This window comes from Chiloscyllium punctatum, chromosome 27 (genome assembly GCF_047496795.1).
Source record: "Chiloscyllium punctatum isolate Juve2018m chromosome 27, sChiPun1.3, whole genome shotgun sequence".
Taxonomy (NCBI): domain Eukaryota; kingdom Metazoa; phylum Chordata; class Chondrichthyes; order Orectolobiformes; family Hemiscylliidae; genus Chiloscyllium; species Chiloscyllium punctatum.
Genome location: NC_092765.1, coordinates 2452589 through 2474280, shown reverse-complemented (window position 1 = coordinate 2474280; position 21692 = coordinate 2452589). Strand labels below are relative to the sequence as shown.

At 44.0% G+C, this 21692-nt stretch overlaps 1 protein-coding gene across 2 annotated transcripts in view; it reads left to right on the top strand.

Moving 5' to 3' along the window:
* Window positions 1-21692, top strand: part of LOC140453351 (proto-oncogene tyrosine-protein kinase LCK-like) — a 139327-nt gene that overhangs the window by 69670 nt on the left and 47965 nt on the right. For both annotated transcript variants that reach the window (XM_072547909.1, XM_072547910.1), the window contains exons 8-9: window positions 904-1056; window positions 7627-7806. In XM_072547909.1, the coding sequence (XP_072404010.1) occupies window positions 904-1056; window positions 7627-7806 (333 nt within the window). The remainder of the gene's footprint in view (window positions 1-903; window positions 1057-7626; window positions 7807-21692) is intronic.

The following is a 21692-nucleotide window of genomic DNA, read 5'->3' as shown; positions in this document are numbered from 1 at the left end:
TGAGTTGACACTTTAGTGAGGCAGCACAGACATGAAGAACTGACTGATGCCTCTGTGCTATAACCCCATTCTGTGATTCTATGATTCTTATCTATTGACATTTTTACTTTTACTGGCCCAGAATGGGTCTGAGCGTCAGGCCACTGACCTGTTGGTACCAATTCTGGCCAAATTACATGACAGTACCACAGTGATCAGGGATCATGATAGGTCCAACGTGGTCATTCTGGCATCGAGGCAGTCCAGGGATAGCCAGGAACTGGCTAAGTGAGTTTCAAAAAAATCTTTATTTTAAGCGGAATTGTTGTGGATTGAAAGAAGTAGAAGCTGTGCCTTTTCCTCTGTGGTCTATTCCATTCACTCCCAAACCCTGGCCTCATCTGTTCCTCCAATGACTAATACCAACTGTGCCCCTCTGCAGCACAAACCTTTCACAGGGAACCCTTCCCTTTTGGCCTGTAGAGGCACCCAGCTCCCAGCTCAACCCCCAGTCCAGCCCATTGGTTACTAGCATTGCACAGGAGCTACAGACTTGATGGGCTGAAGGACGTCTCTCTCTACTGCATGGTTCTATGAGGAAACAGATTTTAAAAATAAATATGAAGTCTTCCCATTAAAAGTGTGCTGACCTTGCCTTCTACACAACATAGGAGCAGGAGTAGACCATTCATCCCTGCCATTCAGTTCGCCCGTGTATCTGGTCACCTCCCTCAATGCCACCCTCCTATACTATCCCCATAATGGTTTATGCCATTGGTCTCCAAAAACCAATTGATTTCTGCCTTGAGCATGCTCAATGGGTCTCTCACACTGGTTTCCTTTAGAGCCATCATGGTTTCTATTGTTTAAATTGTCAACACACAGGTTGTTTGCTGGATTACTGAGTGATTCTCTCTGCTGCAGATACCACGGATGGTTTATGTCAGTGCTTGAAGAAACCATGTCAGACTCAAAAGCCACAGAAGCCATGGTGGCATGATGAATGGGAGGTCTCCCGAGAGTCACTGAAGATGGTGGAGAAGTTGGGATCTGGGCAGTTTGGAGATGTTTGGATGGGTATGTGAAGATGCAAATGATAACTTCTTGCTTTTGATTGTTTTGAAAGATTTCATTATTCTAATAATGGCATGTCTGTCTGTACATAATTGCAAATAATAACAGCTATGCAAGGACTGAATCCAAATAATTTTGAGACAAGCTAAACGTACTAAGTTATCATCCTGTGTACAGCTAAGCTCCAAACTTAATATGAACCTAATTTCCTTTCCAACACAAAATACATTGGGAAATGTAAAAGTCTTTGTGAGTCATTTATTCTCATGAATGGACTAATATGACATTAATTGTTCAGCAGTTACCCACAGCAGTCATACAGCTCTGGCCTGCTTTCATTTCCCCAGTTCCTTTTTTCCTTTTAGGGATTCACTCTCCAATGCATCCATCATACGGTAAAATAATTAAATAGTGTTCTTAAGCTGAAGTGGTTCAGGGCTGGAGAAGATTAATGTTGCTAATTATAGTATATTCAGGAGAGATACAGAGGGGATCAAATGAGAAAATGATATATGTGGAGAATTTGGACACAGTGTAAGCTATCGTGGGTTGTGTTAGAACGGAATTCATGTCAATTGAATTTGCAAGGAAAATTATTCAATTTTCCATGTAATAGATCACCAAATAGAGGGCAAGACCTGCAGACAGAATAATAGAGCAACTACATTGGGGCATTTTAACTAGAATTGACAGACGAGTATAAAGTGAACACACAGTCAAATGGTTTGTGGAAGAGTGGCTTTGTGTTGCAACAACATCAAAACACATTTATCCTGCTTTAATTTGAAATAGCCTTAAACCCAGGACAAATCCCAAGATACTGTTGAAATACAGACTCAACATAAAACAATAGATAAATACAGGCTGGCTTGTGCTCTGCCAAAAGAACTCCTGGGTAAATCAGGTTATTGTGTGAAACATGATAAAGCCGAACAGATGAAACCACTCGATTATGATACAGATGCGTTTATAGGCACAGTAACGGATGCTTGATCTTATCATATACATCCTGCTTAACCCCTTCATTCCTCACGTGAAACGAGAAAAAGATGCATTCAATTTGCAGAGGAAATAGCAGAATGAGCGCTTGTCTCTCCTTCAAATATTTGAGCCATGGCACTGAGATAACAGGGATATTATCCCAAATGGAAATTACCCTGCGTGAGCCCAGATCCTCAGAGTGGGTCAAAGATGAGCGTGAGATATCTAGTTGTAAGCTGTGTGCCTCCAGCATTCACTTGTGTTAAAATATATCTGAGGCCAACATCTCAAGAGATAAGCATGTGACATCAATGTATTTTTCCCTTTATTGCTTTCTGTCTGTTTAACTTCTTTGGGATTGAAATTATGCTGAGAACATTGGCCAATAAGCATGCAATTGCAACTCAGTCAACCAATATAAGAATTGCTTTGCTTTATAGATATTTTATTATCAACCTGTTCAGAGATATTATTACACTCCTCTGGAGAGGGTGGGGTTTGAATCTGGGCCTCCTAACACAGAGGTAAGGACACTGCCATTGTGATACAGGAGCACCCACAGACCCAGCTTTACTTTACCTACTCAGTGATTTGTTCAAATCAAATAACAAAGCATTGCATATGAACGAACAAAATATTTACAATGTTTAATCTCAAGTGCTCTCTGTTACTTTCTCTTGATGGATAGTGAGAGTATTCCAGAGATGGGATATCTGGACGTTAACAATCAAAGTGAAAGGCCTGTATTAACATGACAGGAATCCTTTACTCTTTCATGGAAGGTGGGCATTGTTGGCAGCCCTGACACCACTAGAACTGAGAGGCTCACTCAGTCTTTTCAGGAGGTGGTAGAGAGACATTGCTGTGAATCTGGAGTCACATGTAGGCCAGACCAGGTAAGGACAGCAGATTTCCTCCCCAAAAAGATATTTAATATGGAATGGTAGAATCACCAGGATACAGTACAAATAGGTAGAAGAGTTGTGCGCTGTGATGTTTAATAATGTTCAGCGGACTAACTGAATTACAGGAGGTTAGGCAGCATCCGAGGAGCAGGAAAATTGACATTTCAGGCAAAAGCCCTTCATCAGGATTCCTGACCTGCTGTGCTTTTCCAGCACTACTCTAATCTTGACTTAAATCTCCTTACTCTGCAGTACCCACTTTCGCCTACCTGAATTACAACAGACTTTTAAAGGATTTGATTAGACTGTTTCCTGTCATTAAAATTTTACAGACCATTGGAAATCTTTTGAATGGACAGCAGTATGGTTGGAGCAGTTACTGTGCTGACTTTATCCCAGTAGCAACATAGAAACTATGAGTCCATTCAGCCCTTTAAGCTGCTCTCCTGTTCAATACAATCCTGGCTGATCATTCACTCAGTCCCCTATTCCCACTTTCTTCCCATTACTCTTTGATCCCTTTAACCCTAAGAACCATACCTAACTCCTTCTTGAAAGCATCCAATGTTTTGACCACAACCACTTTCTGTAGCAGAGAATTTTACAGGTTCACCACTCTCTGGGTGACAGCTTAAAGACACTTTAAATAACAATTTGATGTTTAGGTAGATTGCTGTGATCTGATTCAAATTTTGAGGCTGTTTCACTGAAGAGGTGGCCTATTTAAGAGATGGTCTACGTCGAATTCACTTCCTTCCAAGTAAAGGTCACTGTGGTGAACTCAGTGAGGTCGATTGGCTGATGCGGGGACAGATTACTCCAGAATGGCTAGAAATGGGTGTAATATGTGTCTGTGATGAGCAATCTGCTCAACACATGAAGGGTTCATGGTCAACTCATCACCACGTCTTTACTGAGCTGCAGCTGCAGACCTGGACATGTGCAGAGAGCATACTCAGACTGGCATTGGTAACCTATGCATGAAAGAGTATTGAAAACAGTGGCACAGTGGTTAGCCCCTCAGCATCAGGGACCCAGGTTCGATTCCAGCCTCAGATCACTGTCTGTGTGGAGTTTGCACATTCTCCAGGTGCTCCGGCTTCCTCCCACATTCCAAAGATGTGCAGGTCTGGTGAATTGGCCATGTTAAATTATCCTACAGTGTTCAGTGATGTGTTGTTTAGGTGCATTATTCAGGGGAAATGTAGAGTAAAGGGTAGGGGAATGGATCTGGGTGGGGTATGCTTTGGAAAGTTGGTGTAGACTGGTTGGGCTGAAGGGCCTGTTTCCACACTGTAGGGATTCTATATTTAAAAGAAAGATCCAAGTTACTGTTGAAAAGAATGCTCAGTGCTTAGGGCAGGAAACAGGGCCAAGAAATAAACACAAAGCCTTGAAACCTGCAGCAAATAATGAACCAGTCTGGTGCCTGAACACCTGCTCAATAAGTGCTGCAGTAAAAGTGGCACTGTGTGAACTGGTTGTGGGGAAAGCAGAACATGATGTGACTATCCCCAATGGGGGCATGGTAGAACATGGGAATGAAATGAAGCTCGCTTTAAACCCTCAGTTCATTTGATTTGATTTGACTTATTATTGTCACAACCGAGACACAGTGAAAAGTATGGTTTGTGTGCTATCCAAACAAATCAAACCCTACAGAAGTAAGTTAGGGTAGTGGAATGGAATGCAGAATATAGTGTTACAGCTACAGAGAAGGTGCAGAGAAACATCAACTCTAATTTGTCAGAGGTCCATTTATAAGTAACTGTTCTTGAATTTGTACATGTTTTCAAACCTTTGTACCTTCTGCCCAGTGGAGGAGGGTGGAAGAGAGTATAATTGGAAGGAGAGGGGCCTTTGATGATGATGGCTGCTTTCCTGAGGCAGTGGCAAGTATAGATGGAGTTAAGGGATGGGAGGCTGGTTTGTGTGATGGACAGGGAGTTCATGAATCTCTGTAGTTCCTTGCAGTCTTGGGCAGAGCAGTTGCCGTACCAAGTTGCTGTGCACCTGGATAGGCTTTGTATGGTATATCTATACAAATTGGTAAGAATCATTGTGGATGTGCTGAATTCCCTTCGCCTCCTGAAGAAGTAAAGGTGTTGGTGTGCTTTCTTGACCATAGCATCGATGTGAATGAACCAGGACAGATTGTTGATGATATTTACTGACAGGAACTTGAAGCTCTCGACCACCTCCACCTCAGCCACATTGTTACAGACAGGGGTGTGCCCTCCACTCCACTTCCTGAAGTCAATGACCAGCTCCTTCACTTTGCTGACATTGAAGGAGCGAGTGTTATCTTTAGAATAGAATATCCTTTATTGCCATGTGTACTCAAGTACAGGAGTACAGTGAAAAGCTTTGCAGTGCTGACTCTTCTGGTACCATCTTAGGTACAAATACCTAGATACGAACTTAGATACAAAAGGGGAATAAAAAAGAAAAGTAGTTCCATTACTTTACAGTGTTTAAAGAATATGTTAGAAACCAGATATGGTTAAAGAATTGACGTTACAGTCAGATAAAAAAAAATTTCAAATACACATGACATGGCAGTAGCTCAGCGCAGGGGCTTCCACACGCGGGCTGACTGCCCACTCCAGACCCCAGTCTAACAACTGTCCCCACTCTGCTGCAGGCCTCCAGTCCAGTCCACACCCGCTCTCAACTGCTCCGAGCTGATCCAGGATCCCCTTTCTGGCCTCCATCTGGGACTGCTCCCTCCCCCACCAGCCTCTGCCCGGGACTGTACCCCCCCCCCCTCCCCCACCCCCACCAGCCTCCCCCCGGGACTGTACTCCCCCCCCCCCCCACCCCCACCAGCCTCCGCCCAGGATTGTACTCCCCCCCACCCCCACCAGCCTCCGCCCGGACTGTACACCCCCCATCCCCACCAGCCTCCGCCCAGGATTGTACTCCCCCCCACCCCCACCAGCCTCCGCCCAGGATTGTACTCCCCCCACCCCCACCAGCCTCCGCCCGGGACTGTACACCCCCCCATCCCCACCAGCCTCCGCCCGGGACTGTACCGCCCCCCACCACCCCCACCAGCCTCCGCCCAGGACTGTACCAACACCCCCCCACCCCACCAGCCTCCACCCAGGATTGTACCTCCCACCCCCACCAGCCTCCGCCCGGGACTGTACCCCCCCACCCCCACCAGCCTCCGCCTGGGATTGTAGTCCCCCCCCCCACCCCCACCAGCCTCCGCCTGGGACTGTAGCCCCCCCACCCCCACCAGCCTCCGCCCAGGACTGTACCACCCCCCAACCCCCACCAGCCTCTGCCCGGGACTGTACCCCCCTCCACCCCCACCAGCCTCTGCCCGGGATTGTAGTCCCCCCCCCACCCCCACCAGCCTCCGCCCGGGATTGTAGTCCCCCCCCCCACCCCCACCAGCCTCCACCCGGGACTGTTATCCCCCCACCCCCACCAGCCTCCGCCCGGGACTGTACCCCCCTCCACCCCCACCAGCCTCCGCCCGGGACTGTACCCCCCCCCTACTCCCACCAGTCTCCGCCCGGGACTGTACCCTCCCCCCCTCCCCACCAGTCTCCGCCCGGGACTGTACCCTCCCCCCCACCCCACCAGCCTCCGCCCGGGACTGCACCTGGGAATGTTCCCCCCACACCAGCCTCCACCTGGGACTGTTCCTCCCTCACCAGCCTCTGCCCAGGACTGCTTCGATACCATGCAGCCATGCTGTCTATCTCTTTCCTGTTCTCTGTCTTGTCGCCGTTTGAGATCCGACCCACTACGGTGGTGTCATCAGCAAATTTGTAAGTGGAGTTGGAACTGAATTTGGCCGCACAATCTGAGTGTATAAAGAGTAGAGTAAGAGGCTGAGTACACAGCCTTGTAGGGTACTGGTGTTGAGGATTAGTGGTAGAGGAGGTATTGTTGTCCATCCTTACTGATTGGTTCTGTTAGCTTTTATCACAAACCCATATTTTAGCTGCAGATATAATAGCAGATGGAACATTCCTGATCGCAGGTGAATTAGACATCGTGAAGACAGTTTACCTACAGTACCAGAATTAGTAAAGGCACATTGTCGCACTCTCTCATTGGAGAGAACAGTGGTGGTGGGTTAACCTGAAGGTCCCTGCTCCTCAGGTGAAAGGAAAGTTTGAGTTTATGACATTTGCAGCTGGTCCAGGAATTGAATCTGTGCTGTTGGTATCACTTTGTATTGCACAGCCAACTGAGCTAATGGACTGCTTATCAGGCTAACAGCATTCCCAAAGATAGGAATTGTATAAACCTTAAAAAGTTGTATTTTTTATTCTGCCATGGAATTTGACAGCTCTGACTGAACCAGGATTATATCTCGTCCCTGGTTGGCCTTGCGAATGTAGTGATGAGCTATCTTCTTGAACTGCCACAGTCTCTGGAGTAGGGATTCCCACAGTTCTGTTCAGAAGAGAGATCCAGGATTGTGTATGTTTGCTGCTGTCCAAGTCTTACTGAAATGATGATTAAATCTGACACCAAAAAAAGATGAAAATTCCCCTGCTCCCCAACAGATTTGTGGTTTTAATGTAACTTTGTACTGTCCAATAAACTAGATTTTATGACATTCATCAAATCACTTGATCCTGAATGAGGAATTGTAACTTAGTAAGAGCTTGTATCTGTTGTATATTCACAGAGTTTTAATTATTTTATTCACTTTCGGCAGGTTATTATAACAACTACACCAAGGTTGCCATTAAATGTTTGAAGACTGGAACCATGTCTCCTGAGGCTTTCTTAGCAGAAGCCAATCTGATGAAGACTCTGCAACATCGCAAGTTGGTGAAACTCAACGCTGTGGTCACTGAGGAACCAATTTTAATCATCACAGAATATATGGCAAACGGTAAACTGTTCCCCTCCTGTTAACATTCTCAGTGGAATTATAGCAGCATGTACATTAAATATAGCTTACAGTCATAACTTAGAGATCCTACACTTTGCATCTTGCATTTAATGGCATATTTGAAGCAACTGCACATTTTTTGTTTTATCATTATTTAGACAATTCTGTTCATTTTTTCATACTTCTACCTCCCGGTTATTTCTGTTCTGCTTTCATGGATGCCCATGCTTTTTAGTCACCTATGGGATATAGGAATCACCAGCTGGGTTAGCATTTATCATTCCTCCCTGAAAGTTCTTTCAATCTTTTGCTAAGATCATCTGCAGAAACCTCAAGGAAATTGTATAAGTGATCACTTAAAGCACTGCTCTAGTATTTATGGCACTCTTCTCCAGGATCTATGGTGGGACATCAGACAATTTCCAACAAATACAACCAATGTCCTTTGTGGCAGATATGGCTCCAACCACCATAAAGCTTTTCCCTGATAGCCACTGACTCCAGTTTTGCTGGGGCTCCTTGATGCTGCACTTGGTCAAATCCAGCCTTGATGTGAAGGTTAACTACTCTCACTTGACTGAGTCAGGAGTAGTCCGTGTAGTTTTAAATTCATTCATAGGGTATGGATGGCACAGGCTTGGCTGGCCTTTACTACTGCTGGACATCTCTGGCGAAGGTGGTAGTGAAATGTTCTTGTCTTGGCGGAGGAGAACTTGGAGGAGAACTTGCAAGTTGTGGTTCTCCCATATATCTGCTATCCTTGTCCTTCTAGATGGATGAAATCACAGATCTGGAAGGTGCAGTCAGAGGAGCCTAGCTTAGCTGCTGAAGGACATCTTGTAGTTGGTACACAAAACTGCCACTGTTTGTTATTGGAGGAGGGAGAGAATGTTGAAGGTGCTGATTGGGGTCTCAATCAAATGGGCTACATTGCTCTAGGTGGTGTTGAGCATCTTGAGTGTTGTTGGAGCTGCACCCATCCAGGCAAGTGGGGAATATTCTTTCATACTCTTGACTTGTGCCTTGTGGATGATGAACAGGCTTTGGGAAGTCAGAAGGTGAGTTACTCACCGCAGATTTGTAAGTTAGAATCCAGGGGAGTCTGTTTGGTGAAATTGGTGCTGTAACTAATTGAGAATATCATCTAATAATGAGTACACAAGTCATTAAAATGTGTCGGGAAGTACTAATTTTAAAGATTCTAAAACATCAACCTTGAGACCGAACGTGAGACCTCCCTGAAGTAACACCATTCCCATTGCTCCTTACCCTAGAGATAACATCTAGATCAACTTAGAGTCATAGAGACATAGAGATGTACAGCATGGAGATAGACCCTTTGGTCCAACCCATCCATGCCGACCAGATATCCCAACTCAGTCTAGTCCCACCTGCCAGCACCCAGCCCATATCCCTCCAAACCCTTCCAATACATATACCCATCCAAATGCCTTTTAAATGTTGCAATTGTACCAGCCTCCACAAAAAGTGGCCCCTTAGGTCTCTTTTATATCTTTCCCCTCTCACCCTAAACCTATGCCCTCTAGTTTTGGACTCTCCGACCCCAGGGAAAAGACTTTATCTATTTACCTTATCCATGTCGTCATAATTTTGTAAACCTCTATAAGGTCACCCCTCAGCCTCCGACGCTCCAGGGAAAACAGCCCCGGCCTATTCAGCTTCTCCCGATAGCTCAAATCCTCCAACCCTGGCAACATCCTTGTAAATCTTTTCTGAACCCTTTCAAGTTTCACAACACCTTTCTGATAGGAATATTTCTGCACGCAATATTCTAACAGTGGCCAACATGACCTCCCAACTCCTGTACTCAATATTCTGACCAATAAAGGAAAACATACCAAACACCTTCTTCACTATCCTATCTACCTGCAACTCCACTTTCAAGGAACTATGACCCTGCACTCCAAGGTTTCTTTGTTCAGCAACACTCCCTGGGACCTTACCATTAAGTGTTTAAGTCCTGCTAAGATTTGCTTTCCCAAAAATGTAGCACTTCACATTTATCCGAATTAAACTCTATTTGCCACTTCTCAGCCCATTGGCCTATCTGATCAAGAACCTGTTGTAATCTGAGGTAACCTTCTTCGCTGTCCATTACACCTCCAATTTTGGTGTCATCTGCAAACTTACTAACTGTACCTCTTATGCTCGCATCCAAATCATTTTGGATTTGGCCAAAACAAAATCCTCTTTACAACATCTCCTGGCATTGTGAAGCGACGATCATTCTGGTTACTCTGTAAATGAATTTCCTGTGATTGGTTATTCTCACAAAAAATACGATCGTAACCGCATTCAAAACCAAAGTGCAATTCTGCCAGAAATTCCTTGTGCTACAAAGGAGGAACGCTTCGAGTCTGCTTTGGAAATATTGAAGCACTGAAAATGTTTATAACATTTAAGTAAAATAACATTGCTTTTTTGAGGATGTGAAAAACATTGAAAAGCATAATGTCTTATTAAATATATTTATAATATTATCATGAAGTAATTTTAAGAGGCCGTCATTATAGATATTCAATTTACATTCATTGAATATTTCACATTAGTTGGGGATCAATTCCATGAAGCTCTCACTAAACTGGATTGGATATTTTAGTCATGGCCTAGCATCTCCTCCAAAACATCCATACACCATCTGTGGGAATTGGTTTAGCTCAGTTGGCTAGATTGTTGGTTTACAGAGCAGTGTGATACCAACAGCAAATGGTCAATTCCCATCACTGGTTTGAGGTTACCATGAAGGACTCTTCTTCTTAACCTCTTCCCTTGCCTGACGTATAATGGCCCTTAGGTTGCTTCTTTGACTGGTCAGCGCAACATCGAGGGCCGAAGGGCCTGTACTGTGCTGTAATGTTCTATGTTCTATGTTCTCTAATGAAAGAGCAGCCCCTATGGTCTGGTATGACTAAGGTGACACAACAATACTATCCTAATTTGCTGACAAGAGTCACAATGATTGTTTAAGGAACAAAAGCACAAATTAGTTTGTCCTGAATTCAACTGACATTGACCTAGGAGTGTTCACGATTATCAGTTCTGCATGTTGAGATTCCCAGAGAAAACAGGAGGCCTATCAGCAAAAAGGTAAGATTTTTAAAAATTCCTCAACGTATTTTGGAGCCAAGAGGAGTCACTTCTGGTTACTACCAGCCAGCACTCCCCAAACCCCTTACAATTGACCCCTCCCCAAACCTAGGCTCATCTTTAATTTGTGATTGATATCTGGAACTTGCCAGACTTCTAGTCCTCACTATAATACTCATAATTTCTTCAGGAAAAACCTCTGACACTTCATTTCCATGGATAAAATAAAACTCCCAGAGAAACATATTGTTTTGGAGTTTTCCTGGCTCAAACTAGAGAGTTTTTTTTATCTTCTGGACAGAAACAACTGCCGAGAGATTTTCAGTGAGGAAAAAGAAACTTAATTTTCCTCTTCAGTTTTATGACTCCACACACGGGGAATTTTTCAGTTTGTTATAACAACCTCATAAAACATGGTCAATAAGCACAATGTAGACTGTGTACTTTAGAAGAGAATATGTTCAATATACTGAGAACACTGAAAAAAATGTGAAGTGTACAGCAATTTGTTTATCCTATATTTTGAAGAAAAACTAATCCTGTACATTGCTGCATTTCAATGCCTAGATTAAGAATTAACAGGTACTTATAAAGTTAAGATATTAATTTTAAAGGGATGACGTATTGGGAAATATTCCAATGTTTCTGTATGTACAATCCTAAGACCAGTTATTTCCATGTGCAGAATTAACCACCCTGTAATAATTTACATGAACCAGAACCTATGACTGCACCTGTGTGATAATTCAGATTCCAGTCCCAGGCTGGACGGTTGTTTTGTGATGCAGAGTAATGCCAACAGCCCGTGTTCAATTCCTCACATCAGCTCAGGTTACCATAAAGGACTCTCCTTCTCAACCTCTCCCCTTACCTGAGGCATGAATCCTCTTCAGTTTAAACCACCACCAAGCATCTCTCTCTAATGAGAGGACAGCCCTATGGCCGGGAAGACTCTGGTGACTTTACTGTGCCACAGGATTGAGACTCTTCAATCGAGCAGATGATGCTGTACTTTTAAACACATCAGTGGCAAAATTCTGTTTAAGTAAACTATTTTGATTTGATTAGTTTTATAATGTATCTTAAGATGTATCACTCTCTTGGTAATAAAACCACTGAATCCTTTTTTTTAATTAAATGAAAGACATAATCAACAGTAACACAAGAACAATAGAGGAGCCACTTGATATCAGGAAGTTCCACCCAGTCTGTTCTGTATATTCAGCAATTGCTTTTGATATTCACGCTGCAACCTTTATTAAATGAACACTCAGGGCATAGCAGAGAAGATCAGAAGATGTATCATTCGTATAATTTTCTTCTGTGCAATGATCAAGAATGCTGAGCTCATTGTAATTTTTTTTAAAACCTGAGAGTGTGAACATTAATGGTTCAGTTAATTTACAAATACGTTCTTCAACAACTCCAACTTAGTTTAGGGATAGGCGGTGGTGTGGTGGTACTGTCAGTGTTTTTGCAATCCAAAGCAACATTTCTAGTAATGTTGGTTTCCGCTGTATGATCACCAAGATCCCGAGCTGTAGTGGCTTCCAGGGAGAAACAAGATGAAAAGGTGAGGGGATTGTCGTATGAGGAGGGATTGAGCAGTTTAGGCCGATACTCTCTGAGTTTAGAAGAATGCGAAGAGATCTAATTGATGTGTATAAGATGCTAAAGACAAAGTAGGTGTAGAGAGGATGTGGGGCAACCTAGAATTAAAGGTCATAGTTTTTAGGATAAGGGGCAGCAGATTTAAAACCAGAGCTGAGAAAAAATTGCTTCTCTCAAAGAATTGTGAATCTGTGGAGTTCATTACCCCAGAGTGTGGTGGATGCTCAGTGAGACACTGAGAAAATTTAAGGAGGTGATAGACAGATGTTTAATTACTAATAGATTGAAAGGTTATGGAGATTGGGCAGGAAAGTGCAGTTGAAGCTGTGATGAGATAAATCGTGATCATGTTGAATGACAGAATAGGTTCAAGGGGCCGAATGGCCTACTCTTGTTCCTAGTTCTTATGTTACAGAAGGGGGCACCAATGTGCATTGGCTTGTGTAGAACCTCCCACTGACTAGAAGCCAAGGCTAATGTTCTGGAGGTGGGTGCAAATCCCATTATGGCAGATGGTGAAATTTAAATTCAATAAAAATATTGAATTAAAAGCTGGTCTAATTGTCACCATGCAACCATTGTTCATTGCCATAAAAACACATCTAGTTCTCTAATGTTCCTTAGGAAAGAAATCTGCCATGCTTACTGGTCTAGACTATATGGGACTCCAAACCCACCTCAAAATGATTGACTCTTAACTGCCTGACAGGCAATAAATGCTAGCCTAGCCAGTGATGCCGTGATCCCAGGAATGCATAAAAAAGATGCTCTTTAAAAATACACACTTTATCAAAAATAATGTCACTAGTGTTATGATCCCAGCTGATGTAATTTCTGGGCAGATCAGAACCCAAACAGGAACCTTGTTTGATAGGGCATATTTTAATTTGTTTTAGTTTTAACAAGGTTTCATTGAAATATAATCCTGCAATGCTGCAGATTTTGCTTGAGCAATTGGGCAGCACGGTGGCACAGTGCCAGAGACCCGGGTTCAATTCCTGCCTCAGGCAACTGTCTGTGTGGAGTTTGCACATTCTCCCCGTGTCTGCGTGGGTTTCCTCCGGGTGCTCCGGTTTCCTCCCACAGTCCAAAACTGTGCAGGTCAGGTGAATTGGCCATGCTAAATTGCCTGTAATGTTAGGGTGGGGGAATGGGTCTGGGTGGGTTGCTCTTCAGATGGTTGGTGTGGGCTTGTTGGGCCAAAGGGCCTGTTTCCACACTGTAATCTAATCAATAAAACAGAAGTTTATCATCAAAAGAAATGAAGATTAAATAGAATTGACAAAACCATCTACATTTAATATATTTCAAAGATTTCTAAAGACAGTAAAACTATAAGAACTAGGAGCAGGAATAGGCCATCTGGCCCTTCGAGCCTGCTCTGCTACTCAATACAATCATGGTTGATCTTTTTGTGGCGTCAGCTCCACCGACCCGGGGTGGGACAGTGGCTCAGTGGTTAGCAATGCTGCCTCACAGCACCAGGATCCCAGGTTCAATTGCAGCCTCGGGTGACTGTCTGTGTGGAGTTTGCACATTGTCCCCGTGTGTGCAGGGCAGATGAATTGGCCATGCTAAATTGCCCATAGTGTTAGGTGCATTAGTCTGAGGGGAAATAGGTCTGGGTGGGTTACTCTTCGGAGGGTCAGTGTCAGTGTTGACTTGTTGGACTGATGGGCCTGTTTCCACACTGTAGGGAATCTAATCTACCTGCCCTCTCATCATAACCCTTAATTCCTTTATTGTTCAAAGAAAATCCATCTTAACTTTCAAAACATTTACTAAAATAGCATCAATAACTTCCCTGGGCAGGGAATTCCATAGATTCACAACCCTCTGGGTGAAGAAGTTCCTTCTCAATTCAGTTCTAAATCTGCTCTCCTTAATTTTGAGGCTATGCCCTCTTGTCCTAGTTTCACCCGCCAGTGGAAACATCCTCTCTACTTCTATCTTATCTATTCCCTTCATAATTTTACATGTTTCCATAAGATCCCCCCTCATTCTTCTAAATTCCTATCAAAGTAATCCCAATCTTCTCAGTCCTTCCTCATAAGCCAATCCCCTCAACTCCGGAATCAACCTAGTGAACCTCCTCTGCACCCCCTCCAGTGCCAGTACATTCTTTCTCAAGTAAGGAGACCCAAACTGCACACAGTACTCCAGGTGTGGCCTCTCCAGCACCTTGTACAGCTGTAACATAACCTCCCTGCTTTTAAACTCAACCCCTTTAACAATGAAGGATAAAATTCCATCTGCCTTCCTAATTACCTGTTGTACCTGCAGACCAACCTGCTGTGATTCATGCACAAGGACACCCAGGTCCCTCTGCACAGCAGCATGCTGCAACTTTATACCATTCAAGTCATAGTCCTTTATACTGTTAGTCCTACCAAAATGGATGATTTCACATTTATAAACATTCTATTCCATCTGTCACTCAAAGTATCCATGTTCCTCTGCAAAATTTCACAGTCCTCTATACATTTTGGTCTGCCACTTATCTTAGCGTCATCTGCAAACTTTGACACCCTATACATGGTTCCCAACTCCAAATCATGGATATAGAATACTACAGTGTGGAAACAGGCCCTTCAGCCCATCAAGTCCACACCAACCCTCCGAAGAGTAACCCACCCAAATCCATTCCCCTACATTTACCCCTGACTAATACATCTAGCCTTTATACCTCTGAACACTATGGGCAATTTACCATGGCCAATTCACCATAACTTGCACATTTTTGAATTGTGGGAGGCAACTGGAGGAAACCCATACAAACATGGGGAGAATGTGCAAACTCCACACTGACAGTCGCCTTAGGTGGGAATCGAATCCAGGTTCCTAGCACTGTGAGGCAGCAGTGCTAACCACTGAGCCGCTGTGCCACATCATCTGTGTAAATTGTGAATAATTGTGGTCCCAACCCTAATCCCTGAGGCACACCACAGTATAATCTCAGTGCTCTCAAAAAACTCCTTTAGAAATTGAAAATAAACAAAATACAACACCCAGCACTGTATACATAACATCACTTGTACAATACTCACACCAGAATCCCCTATCTAAAACCTCCATAGGTTTAATTCACTTGTGACCTCAACTTTCAAATTAGAACTGCAAATAGTTTTGTCCTGGAGTTATCACACACATGCTTAAGTATATACAGCTTTAAGTAATCTCTTCAGGGTTTTATCCCAACATGTCTACTCTGAGATTAAAACTAACCCTTCACTCGCAGATAACTTAGTTCACTATATATCCTTCCCTTTTCAGGAGCACTGGTTTACACAGCCATCCTATTACAAGGACTTTATAAGATTGCTCGAAATCAAAGTAAAACTTCAAATGAATTTCTCTCTGAGGTATGAGTGTTTCCCTTAAGCTTAAAAATACATGTTCCAGAATTCTGTAAGAAACCTTAAGGCCCCATTATTTATCTTGTTGGGTCACAAAATAATCTAAAATAAACAGAAGTCCATTAGTGTGCACACAAACCCATTCACCCTAAAGCCAGGTCTCAAAACTGCTTTAAAATAAATCACCATGGTTATAGAAATACTTAAAAGTTAAAGATACGGAAAACACACTGGTTACAAACTCAAAACTCAGAAAAACAAATATACAATACATAGCTTTTAAAAACATAGGGTTAGGGTTATAGATTTTTAATTTCCACCGTTACCTTGTATTAATTTATTTGTTTAAAGGTTGTAAAACATCTAGCGATATCAACTCTTAGTATAGGAATCAATGGCTATATGATCTAATCTCCTGAATTGTAAATTGTGTAACACTTATGTTGAGCAGGATTCATAGACAAAACTTTTCAGAAGGTAAGAATATTTATTTTATGAAGGTATATTGAAGAAAAGAGAAAGCAAATTCCTTGTTTTCTGTTTGAAAAAAAAACTTATTAATTCATTTTGGTGATGCAACCTAATTACAAAATCTCAAAAGTTTATCAAGTAGAATATGTGTCACACAACAGTAAAGTTCTCAGATCTATTTGTTACGTTAACCCACTATGGAGCAATACAGATCAATCAGTATCACACCCCAGTATAGCTCCCTGTGTCTGCGTGGGTTTCCTCTGGGTGCTCCAGTTTCCTCCCACAGTCCAAAAATGTGCAGGTTAGGTGAATTGGCCATGCTAAATTGCCCATAGTGTTAGGTGAAGGGGTAAATGTAGGGGAATGAGTCTGGGTGGGTTGTGCTTCGGTGGGTTGGTGTGGACTTGTTGGGCCGAAGGGCCTGTTTCCACACTGTGAGTAATCTAATCTAATCAAAGACGTATCCCTCCACTAACCCTACAAAGAACAAAGAACAAAGAAAATTTACAGCCCAGGAACAGGCCCTTCGGTCCTCCAAGCCTGAGCCCATCCAAATCTACTGTCTAATCCTGTCGCCCAATTCCGAAGCATCTGTATCCCTCTGCTCCCCACCAACTCATGCATCTGTCCAGATGCATCTTAAATAAATCTACTGTGCCTGCCTCTACTACCTCTGCTGGCAATGCGTTCCAGGCACCTACCACCCTCTGTGTAAAGTACTTGCTGCATGTATCCCCCTTAAACTTTTCATCTCTCACCTTGAATACGTGACCTCTCGTTATTGAATCCCTCACCCTGGGAAAATGCTTGTCTCTATCCACCGTGTCTATACCCTTCATAATTTTGTAAACCCCAATCAGGTCCCCCCTCAATCTCCTTTTTTCTGGTGAAAATAAACCTAACCTACTCAACGTCTCTTCATAGCTAGCACCTTCCATACCAGGCAACGTCATTGTAAAACTTCTCTTTATCCTCTCCAAAGCATCCACATTCTATTGGTAATATGGTGACCAGAACTGTGCACAATATTCTAAATGCGGCCGAACCAATGTCTTGTACAATTTTAAGATGACCTGCCAGCTCTTATACTCAATACCTCAAGCATACCATATGCCTCCTTGACAACTCTATCCACCTGTGCAACACCTTCAGGGTACAATGGACCTGAACTCCCAGATCTCCCTGCCCATCAACTTTTCACAATGTTTTTCCCAAGACTGTGTTCCTCCACTAACCCTATAAGAACTGTGTTCCTCCACTAACCCTGCAAGACTGTGTTCCTCCACTAGACAATAAACAGTAGACAATAGATGCAAGAGTAGACCATTCTGCCCTTCGAGCCTGCACCACCATTCAATATGATCATGGCTGATCATCCCTAATCAGTATCCTGTTCCTGCCTTATCTCCATAACCCTTGATTCCACTATCCTTGAGAGCTCTGTCCAACTCTTTCTTAAATTAATCCAGAGACTGGGCCTCCACTGCCCTCTGGGGCAGAGCATTCCACACAGCCACCACTCTCTGGGTGAAGAAGTTTCTCCTCATCTCTATCCAAAATCGTCTACCCTGTCTCGCCCTGCTAGACTGTGTTCCTCCACTAGCCCTACAAGAACTGTGTTCTTCCACTAACCCTTCAGGACTGTTTTCTGCAATCACTCAACAAGACTGTGTTCTACCACTAGCCCTGCAAGACTGTGTCCCTCCACTAACCCTGCAAGACTGTGTTCCTCCATTAATCCTACAAGACTGTGTTACTCCACTTACCCTACAAGACCATGTTCCTCCACTAGCCCTTCAAGACTGTGTTCCTCAGCTAACCCTACAAGAACTGTATCCCTCCACAACCCTACAAGAACTGTGTCCCTCCACTAGCTCTACAAAACTGTGTTCCTCCACTAGACCTGCAGGACTGTGTTCCTCCACTAACCTTAAAAGACTGTGTTCCTTCACTAGCCCAACAAGACTAAATTCCTCCACTAGCCCTGCAAGACTGTGTTCCTCCACTAACCCTACAAGAACTGTGTCCCTCCACCAACCTTTCAGGCTGTGTTCCTCCACTAACCCTACAGGAACTATGTTCCTCCACTTACCCTACAAGACTGTGTCCCTCCACTAACCCTACAAGACTGTTTTCCTCCACTAACTCTTCAAGACTGTGTTCCTCCACTAACCCTACAAGGACTGTATCCTTCCACTAGCCCTACAAGAACTGTGTCCCTCCACTAGCCCTGCAAGACTGTGTTCCTCCACTAACCTTACAAGACTGTCTTCCTTCACTAGCCCTACAAGACTGTATTCTCCGCTAACCCTACAAGACTGTGTTCCTCCACGAACCTTACAAGACTATATTCCTCCACTAACCCTACAATAACTGTGTTCTACCACTAGCCCTGCAAGTCTGTGTTCCTCCACTAACCCTTCAAGAATGGTGTTCCTCCACTAGCCCTGCAAGACTGTGTTCCTCCACTAACCCTACAAGAACTATGTTTCTCCACTAATCCTACAAGAACTGTGTCCCTCCACAAACTCTACAAGAACTGTATCCCGGCATTAGCCCTACAAGACCATGTTCCTCCACTAGCCCTTCAAGACTGTCTTCCTCCACTAACCCTACAAGAACTGTATCCCTCCACAAACCCTACCAGAATTATGTCCCTCCACAAACCCTACAAGAATGTGTACCTCCACTAACCCTTCAGGACTGTGTTCCACCAATCACACAACAAGAACTGTGCTCCTCTACTAACCGTTCAGTACTATGTTCCTCAAATCGCCCAACAGCAACTTTGTTCTTCCACTAACCCTACAAGAATTATGTTCCTCCGCTAATCCTTTAGGACTGTGTTCCTCCACTAACCCTACAAGAACTGTGACCCTCCACTAACCCTACAAGACTGTGTTCCTCCACTAACCCTTCAAGACTGTGTTCCTCCAATCACACAACAAGAACTGTGTTCCTCTACTAAACCAATCTAATCTAATCTAAACTAATCTAACTGTGTCCCTCCACTAGCCCTTCAAGGTCTGCGTTCCTTAACTAGCCCTGCAGGACTGTGTTCCTCCACTAACCTTACAAGGCTGTGTTCCTTCACTAGCTCAACAAGACTATATTCCTCCACTAACCCTACAAGAACTGTGTTCCTCCACTAGCCCTGCCAGACTGTGTTCCTCCACGAACCCTACAAGAACTATGTTCCTCCACTAATCCTACAAAAAACTGTGTCCCTCCACCAACCCTTCAGGACTGTGTTCCTCCACTAACCCTACAGGAACTATGTTCCTCCACTTACCCTACAAGACTGTGTCTCTACACTAACCCCACAAGACTGTCTTCCTCCACCAACTCTTCAGGACTGTGTTTCTCCACTAACCCTACAAGAACTGTGTCACTCCACAAACTCTACAAGGACTGTATCCTTCCACAAACCCTACAAGAACTGTGTCCCTCCACTAGCCCTGCAAGACTGTGATCCTCCACTAACCTTACAAGACTATATTCCTCCACTAACCCTACAAGAACTGTGTTCTACCACTAGCCCTGCAAGTCTGTGTTCCTCCACTAACACTTCAAGAATGGTGTTCCTCCACTAGCCCTACAAGAACTGTGTTCCTCCACTAGCCCTACAAGAACGGTGTTCCTGCACAAACCCTACAAGAACTGTGTTCCTCCACTAACTCTACAAGAACTGTGTCCCTCCACAAACCCTACTAGAACTGTATCCCGGCACTAGCCCTACAAAACTGTGTTCCTCCACTAACCCTACAAGAACTATGTTCCTCCACTAACCCTACAAGAACTGTGTCCCTCCACAAACCCTACAAGAACTGTGTCCCTCCACTAGCCCTACAAGACTGTGTTCCTCTACTAACCGTACAAGACTGTGTTACTCCACTTACCATACAAGACTGTGTTACTCCACTTACCCTCTAAGACCATGTTCCTCCACTAGCCCTTCAAGATTGTGTTCCTCCACTAACCCTACAAGAACTGTATCCCTCCACAAACCTACCAGAACTGTGTTCCTCCACTAACCCTACAAGAACTATGTTCCTTCACTAATCCTACAAGAACTCTGTCCCTCCACAAACCCTACTAGAACTGTATCCGAGCACTAGCCCTACAAGACTGTGTTCCTTCTCTGACCCTTCAAGACTGTGTTCTACCAATCACACAACAAGACTGTGTTCCTCTACTAACCCTTCAGGACTATGTTCCTCAAATCGCCCAACAGCAACTTTGTTCTACCAATAGCCCTGCAAGACTGTGTTCTTCCACTAACCCTACAAGAACTATGTTCCTCCGCTAATCCTTTAGGACTGTGTTCCTCCACTAACCCTACAAGAACTGTGACCCTCCACTAACCCTACAAGACTGTGTTCCTCCACTAACCCTTCAAGACTGTGTTCCTCCAATTGCACAACAAGACTGTGTTCCTCTACTAAACCTTCAGGACTATGTTCCTCAAATCGCCCAACAGGAACTTTGTTCTACCACTAGCCCTGCAAGACTGTGTTCTTCCACTAACCCTACAAGAACTGTGTTCCTCCACTAACTGTACAAGAACTATGTTCCTCCACAAACCCTACAAGAACTGTGTCCCTCCACTAACCCTACAAGAACTGTGTTCTACCACTAGCCCTGCAAGACTCTGTTCCTCCACTAACCTTACAAGACTGTGTTCCTCCACTAACCCCACAAGACTGTGTTCCTCAACTAATCCTACAAGAACTGAGTTCCTCCACTAGCCCTACAAGAATGTGTTCCTCCACTAACCCTACAAGACTGTGTTCCTCAACTAACCCTACAAGACTATGTTCTTACACTATCTCTTCAGGACTGTGTTCCTCCACTAACCCTACAAGAACTGAGTTCCTCCACTAACCCCACAAGAACTATATTCCTCCACAAACCCTACAAGAACTGTGTCCCTCCACTAACCCTACAAGAACTGTGTTCCTCCACTAACCCTACAAGAACTGTGTTCCTCCACTAACTCTACAAGAACTATGTTCCTCCACAAACCCTACAAGAACTGTGTCCCTCCACTAACCCTACAAGAACTGTGTCCCTCCACTAACCCTACAAGAACTGTGTTCCTCCACTAACCCTACAAGAACTGAGTTCCTCCACTAACCCCACAAGAACTATATTCCTCCACAAACCCTACAAGAACTGTGTCCCTCCACTAACCCTACAAGAACTGTGTTCCTCCACTAACCCTACAAGAACTGTGTTCCTCCACTAACTCTACAAGAACTATGTTCCTCCACAAACCCTACAAGAACTGTGTCCCTCCACTAACCCTACAAGAACTGTGTCCCTCCACTAACCCTA